General features: G+C 36.8%; 1 protein-coding gene across 4 annotated transcripts in view; it reads left to right on the forward strand.

Moving 5' to 3' along the window:
* tiam1b (TIAM Rac1 associated GEF 1b) overlaps window positions 1–6,850 on the forward strand; it is a 47,539-nt gene extending 40,689 nt beyond the window's left edge. For all 4 annotated transcript variants that reach the window (XM_058633747.1, XM_058633749.1, XM_058633746.1 and 1 more), the window contains 12 exons: window positions 8–193; window positions 1,351–1,419; window positions 1,687–1,812; window positions 1,892–2,000; window positions 2,565–2,744; window positions 2,836–2,954; window positions 3,585–3,693; window positions 3,797–3,855; window positions 4,043–4,148; window positions 4,251–4,338; window positions 4,461–4,633; window positions 5,142–6,850. In XM_058633747.1, the coding sequence (XP_058489730.1) occupies window positions 8–193; window positions 1,351–1,419; window positions 1,687–1,812; window positions 1,892–2,000; window positions 2,565–2,744; window positions 2,836–2,954; window positions 3,585–3,693; window positions 3,797–3,855; window positions 4,043–4,148; window positions 4,251–4,338; window positions 4,461–4,633; window positions 5,142–5,677 (1,860 nt within the window). In that variant the 3' untranslated portion in view covers window positions 5,678–6,850. The remainder of the gene's footprint in view (window positions 1–7; window positions 194–1,350; window positions 1,420–1,686; window positions 1,813–1,891; window positions 2,001–2,564; window positions 2,745–2,835; window positions 2,955–3,584; window positions 3,694–3,796; window positions 3,856–4,042; window positions 4,149–4,250; window positions 4,339–4,460; window positions 4,634–5,141) is intronic.
* Window positions 6,851–12,879: the final 6,029 nt, after the last annotated feature.

The following is a 12,879-nucleotide window of genomic DNA, read 5'->3' on the forward strand; positions in this document are numbered from 1 at the left end:
TTTGCAGAGCACGGAGCAGGTCGCCGCTTTCTGCCGCAGTCTCCATGACATGAATCCCTCGGAGTGCGTGTCCTCGTCGCCGAGCCCGGACTCCCCCTTCCCACCTCCTGCGACTCTTCGGCAGCTCTCCGATGCCGACAAGCTCCGCAAAGTCATCTGCGAGCTTGTGGAGACTGAACGGACCTATGTTAAAGTCAGTACCACTCGTCTTAGTTGTACGAGGCAGATGGTTTTTAAATGCGTGTGTGTGGGTGTGTGTGTGTGTGTTCCCTCTGTCCATCGATCTGCCTTTTCTGTCTGCCATGGGTTGTATTAGCTTTTACACATTACCTATTCCACATACCCAATCCATATTTGTCTGTGTCCCAGGAGGCATGAGGGGACACAGCTGTGCCCTTGCCTGGATATTGCCTGCCTGGTATAATGTGGCTCAGTATAATAACTGGGTTAGAGAAGGGATATAAAGGGATGATGTCAAGGCCATCTAAAATACTATACCTCATAACTGGGGGGCCACAAATGTATTTATTATGGAAATCCTATTGTGCATGATTGATGGTGGATTGTGCAGTACTTTCTGGTGGAGTTGGGTTGGTGGATGTTTGTTCCAATTACAGTGATGCTAACATGTGGCGCAGGTTATGTGGACTGTGGTTATAAAGGACTCACCGGGACCTGCAGCTAAAGAAAATATAGCGATTCAAGCTCCAAAAAATTACTTTTACTCTGAAATAACATCAGTAAAATAATGTTACAATGGTTACTTATTTTAAGTTTTATGCTAGTAACTAAATTTGCTAAATACTGTAAACCAGATATTTATCAAATGTGTGTTTGTAACTAAGTTTATTAACTTTATTAGTGTGTTAGTTTGAAACCAGACCTTTACAATACATGTTTATATTTATCTTAAGTAACCAATGATGGTCTAATGTTTGTTTTAAGATACTTTTATAACTTCCTTCAAGGGAAGTTCATGATTTGAACTGAACATCTCCTTTGTGATCAATACATATTAAGTTAGCCCATGATTTTTAAATTGACAATTCAAAATGAATAAAACTGCAGTGCATTGTTTTATTGGGTCACCAGTCATCTGTCTCTAGAGAACGTCTGGTAAATTGTCTGATTTACTTTTTAAAGGGCTGCTAATTAATCTTTTGGGCTTGAAGTCAACTGTTGCCATCGACATTTATTTAATTGGGTTTCCATGTTGCTTCCTTGCCTTTAAAGTTCAAACAGAAAGGCCAGCTCCACTGTCTGTGGATTTTGTAGGGACTCACTGTTTTGTTTTGAAGCAGCACTGTATGTTTTTCACGAATCTAACAAAAGCCACTTATATCCTTGCAGGATCTCAATTGTCTCATTGGAAGATATTTGACTCCACTGCAGAAGGAGACCTTTCTCACTCAGGATGAGGTATGTGAAATGCTGTGAGCCGTTGAGTGGTTGTTGGCTTTTAAATGCCAGAAATGTTCAAATGTTTTAGGAGACATTGGTTACATAATTATGTAAATATTAGTCGATGGTGATGAGTTTTGGGGCTGTTTATAAAAACAAATAGATGTTTTATTCATATTTGGAAAATTAGATTCATTTGTCTCCTCTGCAGTTAAGCATCTCCATGTTCTTATATCAAGGGACTTCTGTTGAAATTATCCAGACTTACATGCTCTTCTTCTCCAGCTGGATGTACTCTTTGGGAACTTGCCCGAAATGGTGGAATTCCAAGTCGAGTTTCTCAAGACCCTGGAAGATGGAACTCGACTGGTTCCAGATCTGGAGAAGCTGGAGAGAGTGGACCAGTTTAAGGTGTGTTCTGTCAAAAATAGATGACCATTAATGACCTCTTAAACTACAACTTGGGTAACCTCTCTTCCCCCTTTCACAGAAAATCCTCTTCTCTCTTGGTGGCTCTTTCCTGTACTATGCAGACCGCTTTAAAATCTACAGTGCTTTCTGCGCCAGCCACACCAAAGTCCCAAAGGTCCTCGTAAAGGGTGAGTCAATGTGCTTTTGGGTCAACATTCCTTCTTGGCTCAAAGGAGAGGATGCATTTATCCATCAACTATCTGCCATATCCTGCAAGGCTCCATAAATTAACTCTGCAGAGCTGTCGGCAAGATTGTTGTCCGTTTGACCCCACATACTTTCAAGCTGAAGGCTCCTAGGGCTAAAAAGCCACATATGACATATAATTAGCAGCGCTGAACAGTTTGTTCTCTTGCAAGTACATCCTCTACCTTTAGCAGTTAAGTGGATGGCTCCTCATAGATACAAAGACGGTTCTCTGAAAAGCAGTCTTAGTCACTGGCTATTTCATTAACCAGTAACTAATAACCTAAGGAAGTTGTCATTGGTTAATTATTGTTTCAGTGTTTATGACAGGATGACTAACACATAATCTAAAAACTGTTGGATAACTTAACCAAACCTAAGACAGTTTTGAATTAGCAGAATCCATTGTGAATTACAGATTATAAACAATACCATCGGAGTCCTTCGTACAGTCGAAAGACTTTGTTGATGCCTTGGGTTAAGTTGGTCTTTATCAATCATTTCAGCCAAAACGGACCCCGATTTCAAGGCCTTCCTGGAAGAGCGCAACCCGAAGCAGCAGCACTCTTCCACCCTGGAATCGTACCTAATCAAACCCATCCAGAGGGTGCTGAAGTATCCGCTTCTGCTGAAGGAGCTCTACTCGCTCACAGACCCAGACAGCGAGGAACACTACCACCTGGATGGTAAGACCCAGTCACACGGCAGGCTGAGAAGATTAAATGAATTTGACGGAAGAAAACACACCACATTTACCTCTGATCGTGTTGTTTGCAGTTGCCATGAAAGCCATGAACAAAGTCGCCAGCCACATCAATGAGATGCAGAAGATCCATGAGGAGTTTGGGGCTGTGTTTGATCAGCTCATCACTGAACAAAGTGGCGAAAAGAAAGAGGTATGTTTGACGAATGTCGCATCTCAACTGAAGTAGAGATTCCCCAAACGCACAGAAGTTGTCATATTTCTGATGGCGCACTGAGGGAGAGGCAGCATTCCAGAGCTAGTTGAAATCCATAAAGCACAATTTATAAAATAAAGCACAATCTCGTCTTAACAACTGAACAAAATCCCCAAAAATCAACATGTAAATCACAATCAGTTTGAGCCCTGATGTGTGTGAGTGATGGGCTCAGTTAATCTTCTTCTTCTTCTTTTCCTTTCGGCTGCTCCCTTCAGGGGTCGCCACAGCGAATCAACATCCTCCATCTAACCCTGTTCTCTGCATCCCCCTCTCTCACGCCAACTAACTTCATGTCCTCTTTCACTACATCCATAAACCTTCTCTTTGGTCTTCCTCTAGACCTCCTCCCCCAATGTTATTAACTGATGGGCACAGTTAATAACAGTTATAAACGCCCAGTCTTCTGTGGAGCTTTGTTTTGATTTGATACTGGAATATAAATTCCTTTGTGATACGTAATTTAAGTTTGACATTTCAGTAGAATTGCTTTTTATAGGTTTCCATGACCCTGTTCAGCCCCAACTAATGTAGATGTTGAACATGTTCTCACGCTGTTTTTTCCAGGTTGCCGATTTGTCCATGGGTGACTTGTTACTTCACACCAGTGTGACCTGGATCAATCCTCCTGCCTCCTTAGGAAAATGGAAGAAAGAGCCTCAAATGGCCACATTTGGTATGTCACCGACGAGTACTCGTGTTTTGTCAACTGCACATTTAACATTTTGATTTGACAACCTCTGAGATAACTGACGTTTTCCCCACATTTGCTCTTTTAGTGTTTAAGACTGCAGTTGTCTTTGTGTGCAAGGACGGGTCCAAGCATAAGAAGAAAATGGTAGGTTTTCACAAATAAAACACATCAGCAACACCCAATTCCATTTAAGATATGACCCATTTTTATCACAGCATTGGAACTTTATTTTGCATGTGTCGGTGAAATAAGTAGCCTTAAAAAAGCTGATTAGATCTTAATGCGTCTCATTTCACAAGCATAGTTTCATATGTGATCTATTTGATTGTAGGGTGCCTCCCATCGAGTCTCCGTATCTGCAGATGAAAAAGACCCTTTCCGATTCCGTCACATGATCCCGACTGATGCCCTTCAAGTCAGATCCTTATCTAATACAGGTAAGTGTCAAAATGATAAAAAAAAATGGCTCAAAATAATGTTGTATGCACTCAAATCCAAGAATAAGTTCCTAAAAATGAACATGTCCATTTCTTTCTCAGATGGCGAGAGCTCTGCCGTGTGCGAGATTGTCCACATAAGGTCAGAGTCGGAGGGACGGCCAGAGAGAGCTTTTCAGCTGTGCTGCAGGTGAGGATCTCCGCTAATGGAGGCTGCAGAGTAAAGCTTCTGTGTCACTGATAAAGGTCCCATGGGCTGTTGGTATCTACAGCGTGACAGACTGATAACGTCCCTTTCTCTTTCTCCCACAGCTCTCCAGAGAGTAGAAAAGACTTTCTGAAAACGGTCCATTCAGTCTTGAGGGAAAAGCACCGCCGGCAGCTCCTGAAAACCGAGAGTTTACCCCTCAACCAGCAGTACGTGCCCTTTGGAGGAAAGCGTCTCTGTGCCCTGAAGGGAGCCCGTCCCACCATAAATAGAGCAGGTAAATGCCAGCCATCAGCTGCATTCACACTATAGCTGTCCCAGTTCTGATCTTGCTCCTTCTTACTGTATCTGTCTCAGATAAGATTCTTTGGTGTATTGTGAAGAAAGATGGCCATTATTGGTTTTGACCACATTTATAGACCTTATATATAAGGTTATTATATATTATATTATATACACCTGGCATTAGAATGCGTTTACTGTGATCAGATAGTGATCAAGGTCATCAGCCATTTACATCACCTCCCCCTCTGTGTGCTGCCATGACAACAACAATGTTTGCCCGCTATTGTATTGACTCCTTGCTTTAAAAAAGGCAGACGAAAGCAGAGTAGACCACTTTTGACGCTGCTATATTGCACTTGTGTAAATTTACAGTATATTGCTCATGAAAGGGTAATACAAATTTAGACAACTTTACAAATCAAAAAGTAAAAAAAAAAATAATAAACAATACTTGTTTCATTATATTATTAAGTGATGCTCATAATTTCTACTCTTTGCAGCATCTGCTCCGACCAGGACTCTGGGCAGAAGGAAGCTCGTGCGCAACCGCTTTACAATCGACACAGATATTGTTTTTGATATCGAACCTGAACAAGACTCCCCAAAGGAATTCGACTCGGATCCACTGCAGCAGCAGGAGGAGGAAAAACAAGATCAGCAGCAGCCCGAGTTGGCAGGTGACACGGATCGCTGGGTGGAGGAACAATTCGACCTCGAGGACTATGAGGAGCGGGAGGAGGTGAAGGAGACGGACATCCTGAGCGACGACGAGGACGGCGAGTTCTGTCAGACACCCGGAGCGTCATCTGCTGAGGCCGACCTGGAGGCCCCCGTCATGGCTCTGTCCTTGGAAAGCGAGGACACGGAAGAAAGCGAGAGCCTCAAGTCTCCAACAGATGACCCCGCCACTCATAATATGAAGCAGAGCAGTGTAAGCAGTGACAACGTGGAGGATCAAAAGCAATTGGACGAAGATGAGATTTGGATAAGGAGGAATCAATCCACTTCATCCCCAGACTCTGAGATAAATGCTTGAAGCTCTCCAACAAAAAAAGAAAAAAAAAAAGTTTTATCAGCTTTACATTGGGCTCCATAGAGATCAGCCTTCACCAACAATGCATGAGCATTGACGTATTATGTCAAAAAGCTAGTAGACGATTAATATCCTTCCTTACCTTACTTTTTGCCGTCTGCTTTTTGTACAGGTAAGATCACGAGTGGAGCAATACAGGACTCTAGAGCGCGGGAATGTTTTCCCAAATCAAATGCTGTTACACACAGGTAAAGTGTAAAAGCTTCGAGAGATGAACTTATGGTACAATCATGGAATTTAATCAGTGGCTTTGATCGGCATGGTTTGCACATTTGGGCAGCATTCTGTAGTCCTGCCTGCTGTTGCCAAATCTGGGTATTGTAAGAACATTAATAACCGTTTTGTCTGTGTGACTCAGAGATATTATTGTTATTATTATTATAGTTAAGGGCTGATTTGCCCTTAAATAAATAGAATAATTTAAAGGGACAGTTGTGCCGTTGCATTGTTTACTTTACTTGTACATTTTCACCTGGATATACACTGATGTGTTTTGGGGGAACACGCTCCTTATGTATTATATTATTATGAGCTTTTGTTTTACAGACTTATCTTTCAAAGTGCTTTTGTTTTCCTGTTAAATATAATGGTGAAGTTCTGTAATAGACCCCTTGTGACAAAGGCAAGGGGATTTTTAATTTGTCTTAACTTAACATAATCCTGTTTTACTTGAATCTGCATTTGCTGTTTCATGTTATTTACTGTGAAACCATTTCCTCCCCTTTCACTCTACAGTATTGCCATTCAAAGACTATTATTTTCATTAACATTTCATGTGCGCACACTCTGTCGTAGAGAATTTGCACATCGGTTACTTTAAAAAGGTCTTATGTTTTCAGAACAATTGTTTCCTGGTAATGGATTACAAAGCAATGATTTTTTTTTTTATAAAAAATATTTATTCATTTGTAAATTTATTTGTCAGAAAAACACAAGTCATTTTTTCCCCCAAAAAGAACGTCCAAATGTGCTCAAGCAATCAAGGGGAAAGACTTGCATAAAGAGAGAGAAGTCATACTTGTAAACGACTCATTGTGCGACTAAGACTGCATTTTTATTACTGTGTGTATATATAGAAAAATGTATTGATATCACAATAAATACAGTTGTTTCCTACTTGTAGTTCAAGGCCCCTTCTTTGGAGTGAAGTATTCGTTTTTTGTGGTTTTTCTAACTCATTCCTGAAAGTGAATGCATCTCTGCCTCAAAGCAATGCAGAGAAATAATGTGATTGCAAAAAACTAAAAAAAAAACTAGAAAAGACGTATTGAGTTAAACTAATGGGGCAATAACTACAGACAAGGATAATTGTAGTACACAAATGTGTTCCATCCATCTTTCTTGTGAAGTGAAAAACTGAAGGTAAACAGCTAAAAAAATATGAATATATTAAAATGTAAAATATCAAACTGCTGACTCAACGTCTACATTCATCTAAGGATGAGTCATACATCCATATAATATAAAATCTGGTCTAATTAGTCAGCTGAACAAAAATTACTTTTAGACTCGCAAAGAAACCATACAGGGGAAAATGCGCACATTGTTTTACTCATACTGTGTTAATTCCACTCAATAGGTATAATGGCATTTTTGTTTGGGCACCGGTCACAAAACTGCACTACAATGCAAAAACAGAAACAATATTAAATCCAGAATGCACTATCACGCACCATTATTCGTCTTGTTCTTCTTTCTTCCCCTTTTCTTAGATTAGTGGCCTTCCACTTCCAATTCCCTGTGAGGCAAAAGACCAAATCATTAGCATTTTCAAGCTGACAAGCAGCAGCATGGGGCTCCACATGTCTCACAGACAATATAATGTCTGCTTCACACAAACCAATCTTCCTCTTTTATGTCTCGGGGCACTTTGTCAATCACCGCCTCCACCACAAGGGCTTCAGACTGAAGGTTCCTCTAATTTCTATTCATGCCTTGATGTTATCTTAAACATCCTCTTCTAAGAAAACAAAAGAAAAACCTATTAAGTTATTTTGTTGACTTTATTACTGGTGATAAAATTACTAGCACATATTAGAATTTCATGTGTTTTTTGTTAATCATTTGATTTATATTTAAGGGAAGGGCTGAAATGGGAAGAGGCTGTTCTGCATTTAAAAAAAAGAATGAAAAGAAAAGTATATATAAAAGCCAATAAGAGATGGCAGTTCACCCCATTGACGCAACAAGCCTCTGTCGGCCTATATCTGTAACAGATTTTATGCCATAAGCAGCTGACTCCATGTGAAAATGTCATAGTATAGTATTTCGTCCAAAATGTGACAAAAATGTCATAGTTTAGTATTATGTCCAAATTTTGACAAAAAAGTCATACTTTAGTCTGTCGTCCAAAATTTGACAAAAAAGTCATAGTATAGTATGTCGTCCAAAATTTGACAGAAGTCATAGTATAGTATGTCGTCCAAAATTTGACGAAAATGTCATACTTTAGTATGTCGTCCAAAATTTGACAAAAAAGTCATAGTAAAGTATGTTGTCCAAATTTTGACAAAAAAGTCATAGTATAGTATGTCGTCCAAAATGTGACAAAAAAGTCATACTTTAGTATGTCGTCCAAAATTTGACAAAAAGGTCATAGTAGTATGTCGTCCAAAATGTGACAAAAAGGTCATAGTATAGTATGTTGTCCAAAATTTGACAAAAAGGTCATAGTATAGTATGTCGTCCAAAATGTGACAAAAAGGTCATAGTGTAGTATGTTGTCCAAAATTTGACGAAAAGGTCATAGTATAGTATGTCGTCCAAAATGTGACAAAAAAGTCATAGTAAAGTATGTTGTCCAAATTTTGACAAAAAAGTCATAGTATAGTATGTCGTCCAAAATGTGACAAAAAAGTCATACTTTAGTATGTCGTCCAAAATTTGACAAAAGTCATAGTATAGTATGTCGTCCAAAATTTGATAAAAAAGTCATAGTAAAGTATGTTGTCCAAATTTTGACAAAAAAGTCATAGTATAGTATGTCGTCCAAAATGTGACAAAAAAGTCATACTTTAGTATGTCGTCCAAAATTTGACAAAAAGGTCATAGTATAGTATGTCGTCCAAAATGTGACAAACAAGTCATAGTATAGTATGTCGTCCAAATTTTGACAAAAAGTCATAGTATAGTATGTCGTCCAAAATGTGACAAAAAAGTCATACTTTAGTATGTCGTCCAAAATGTGACAAAAAAGTCATACTTTAGTATGTCGTCCAAAATTTGACAAAAGTCATAGTATAGTATGTCGTCCAAAATTTGACAAAAAAGTCATAGTAAAGTATGTTGTCCAAATTTTGACAAAAAAGTCATAGTATAGTATGTCGTCCAAAATGTGACAAAAAAGTCATACTTTAGTATGTCGTCCAAAATTTGACAAAAAGGTCATAGTAGTATGTCGTCCAAAATGTGACAAAAAGGTCATAGTATAGTATGTTGTCCAAAATTTGACAAAAAGGTCATAGTATAGTACGTCGTCCAAAATGTGACAAAAAAGTCATAGTAAAGTATGTTGTCCAAATTTTGACAAAAAAGTCATAGTATAGTATGTCGTCCAAAATGTGACAAAAAAGTCATACTTTAGTATGTCGTCCAAAATTTGACAAAAGTCATAGTATAGTATGTCGTCCAAAATTTGATAAAAAAGTCATAGTAAAGTATGTTGTCCAAATTTTGACAAAAAAGTCATAGTATAGTATGTCGTCCAAAATGTGACAAAAAAGTCATACTTTAGTATGTCGTCCAAAATTTGACAAAAAGGTCATAGTATAGTATGTCGTCCAAAATGTGACAAAAAAGTCATAGTATAGTATGTTGTCCAAAATTTGACAAAAAGGTCATAGTATAGTATGTCGTCCAAAATGTGACAAAAAAGTCATACTTTAGTATGTCGTCCAAAATTTGATAAAAAAGTCATAGTAAAGTATGTTGTCCAAATTTTGACAAAAAAGTCATAGTATAGTATGTCGTCCAAAATGTGACAAAAAAGTCATACTTTAGTATGTCGTCCAAAATTTGACAAAAAGGTCATAATATAGTATGTCGTCCAAAATGTGACAAAAAAGTCATAGTATAGTATGTCGTCCAAATTTTGACAAAAAGTCATAGTATAGTATGTCGTCCAAAATGTGACAAAAAAGTCATACTTTAGTATGTCGTCCAAAATGTGACAAAAAGGTCATAGTATAGTATGTCGTCCAAAATGTGACAAAAAAGTCATAGTATAGTATGTCGTCCAAAATGTGACAAAAGTCATAGTATAGTATGTCGTCCAAAATTTGACAAAAAAGTCATAGTAAAGTATGTTGTCCAAATTTTGACAAAAAAGTCATAGTATAGTATGTCGTCCAAAATGTGACAAAAAAGTCATACTTTAGTATGTCGTCCAAAATTTGACAAAAAGGTCATAGTATAGTATGTCGTCCAAAATGTGACAAAAAGGTCATAGTATAGTATGTCGTCCAAAATGTGACAAAAAAGTCATAGTATAGTATGTCGTCCAAATTTTGACAAAAAGTCATAGTATAGTATGTCGTCCAAAATGTGACAAAAAAGTCATACTTTAGTATGTCGTCCAAAATTTGACAAAAAGGTCATAGTATAGTATGTCGTCCAAAATGTGACAAAAAAGTCATAGTATAGTATGTCGTCCAAAATGTGACAAAAGTCATAGTATAGTATGTCGTCCAAAATTTGACAAAAAAGTCATAGTAAAGTATGTTGTCCAAATTTTGACAAAAAAGTCATAGTATAGTATGTCGTCCAAAATGTGACAAAAGTCATACTTTAGTATGTCGTCCAAAATTTGACAAAAAGGTCATAGTATAGTATGTCGTCCAAAATGTGACAAAAAGGTCATAGTATAGTATGTTGTCCAAAATTTGACAAAAAGGTCATAGTATAGTATGTCGTCCAAAATGTGACAAAAAAGTCATAGTAAAGTATGTTGTCCAAATTTTGACAAAAAAGTCATAGTATAGTATGTCGTCCAAAATGTGACAAAAAAGTCATACTTTAGTATGTCGTCCAAAATGTGACAAAAAAGTCATACTTTAGTATGTCGTCCAAAATTTGACAAAAGTCATAGTATAGTATGTCGTCCAAAATTTGGACGACATACGTCCAAAATGTGACAAAAAAAGTCATAGTAAAGTATGTTGTTCAAAATGTGACAAAAAAGTCATACTATAGTATGTCATCTTAAATTTGACAAAAAAGTCATACTTTAGTTTGTCGTCCAAAATGTGACAAAAAAGTCATAGTATAGTATGTCGTCCAAAATGAGACAAAAAGTCATAGTATAGTATGTCGTCCAAAATTTGACAAAAAAGTCATAGTAAAGTATGTTGTCCAAATTTTGACAAAAGTCATAGTATAGTATGTCGTCCAAAATGTGACAAAAAAGTCATACTTTAGTATGTCGTCCAAAATTTGACAAAAAGGTCATAGTATAGTATGTCGTCCAAAATGTGACAAAAAAGTCATAGTATAGTATGTCGTCCAAAATGTGACAAAAAGGTCATAGTATAGTATGCTGTCCAAATTTGACAAAAAGGTCATAGTATAGTATGTCGTCCAAAATGTGACAAAAAAGTCATAGTATAGTATGTCGTCCAAAATGTGACAAAAAGGTCATAGTATAGTATGCTGTCCAAAATTTGACAAAAAGGTCATAGTATAGTATGTCGTCCAAAATTTGACAAAAAAGTCATAGTAAAGTATGTTGTCCAAATTTTGACAAAAAAGTCATAGTATAGTATGTCGTCCAAAATGTGACAAAAAAGTCATACTTTAGTATGTCGTCCAAAATTTGACAAAAGTCATAGTATAGTATGTCGTCCAAAATTTGACAAAAAAGTCATAGTAAAGTATGTTGTCCAAATTTTGACAAAAAAGTCATAGTATAGTATGTTGTCCAAATTTTGACAAAAGTCATAGTATAGTATGTCGTCCAAAATGTGACAAAAAAGTCATACTTTAGTATGTCGTCCAAAATTTGACAAAAAGGTCATAGTATAGTATGTCGTCCAAAATGTGACAAAAAAGTCATAGTATAGTATGTCGTCCAAAATGTGACAAAAAGGTCATAGTATAGTATGCTGTCCAAATTTGACAAAAAGGTCATAGTATAGTATGTCGTCCAAAATGTGACAAAAAAGTCATAGTATAGTATGTCGTCCAAAATGTGACAAAAAGGTCATAGTATAGTATGCTGTCCAAAATTTGACAAAAAGGTCATAGTATAGTATGTCGTCCAAAATTTGACAAAAAAGTCATAGTAAAGTATGTTGTCCAAATTTTGACAAAAAAGTCATAGTATAGTATGTCGTCCAAAATGTGACAAAAGTCATACTTTAGTATGTCGTCCAAAATTTGACAAAAAGGTCATAGTATAGTATGTCGTCCAAAATGTGACAAAAAGGTCATAGTATAGTATGTTGTCCAAAATTTGACAAAAAGGTCATAGTATAGTATGTCGTCCAAAATGTGACAAAAAAGTCATAGTAAAGTATGTTGTCCAAATTTTGACAAAAAAGTCATAGTATAGTATGTCGTCCAAAATGTGACAAAAAAGTCATACTTTAGTATGTCGTCCAAAATTTGACAAAAGTCATAGTATAGTATGTCGTCCAAAATTTGGACGACATACGTCCAAAATGTGACAAAAAAAGTCATAGTAAAGTATGTTGTTCAAAATGTGACAAAAAAGTCATACTATAGTATGTCATCTTAAATTTGACAAAAAAGTCATACTTTAGTTTGTCGTCCAAAATGTGACAAAAAAGTCATAGTATAGTATGTCGTCCAAAATGAGACAAAAAGTCATAGTATAGTATGTCGTCCAAAATTTGACAAAAAAGTCATAGTAAAGTATGTTGTCCAAATTTTGACAAAAGTCATAGTATAGTATGTCGTCCAAAATGTGACAAAAAAGTCATACTTTAGTATGTCGTCCAAAATTTGACAAAAAGGTCATAGTATAGTATGTCGTCCAAAATGTGACAAAAAAGTCATAGTATAGTATGTCGTCCAAAATGTGACAAAAAGGTCATAGTATAGTATGCTGTCCAAATTTGACAAAAAGGTCATAGTATAGTATGTCGTCCAAAATGTGACAAAAAAGTCATAGTATAGTATGTCGTCCA

Source organism: Solea solea, chromosome 7 (assembly GCF_958295425.1).
Source record: "Solea solea chromosome 7, fSolSol10.1, whole genome shotgun sequence".
Classification (NCBI taxonomy): Eukaryota; Metazoa; Chordata; class Actinopteri; order Pleuronectiformes; family Soleidae; genus Solea; species Solea solea.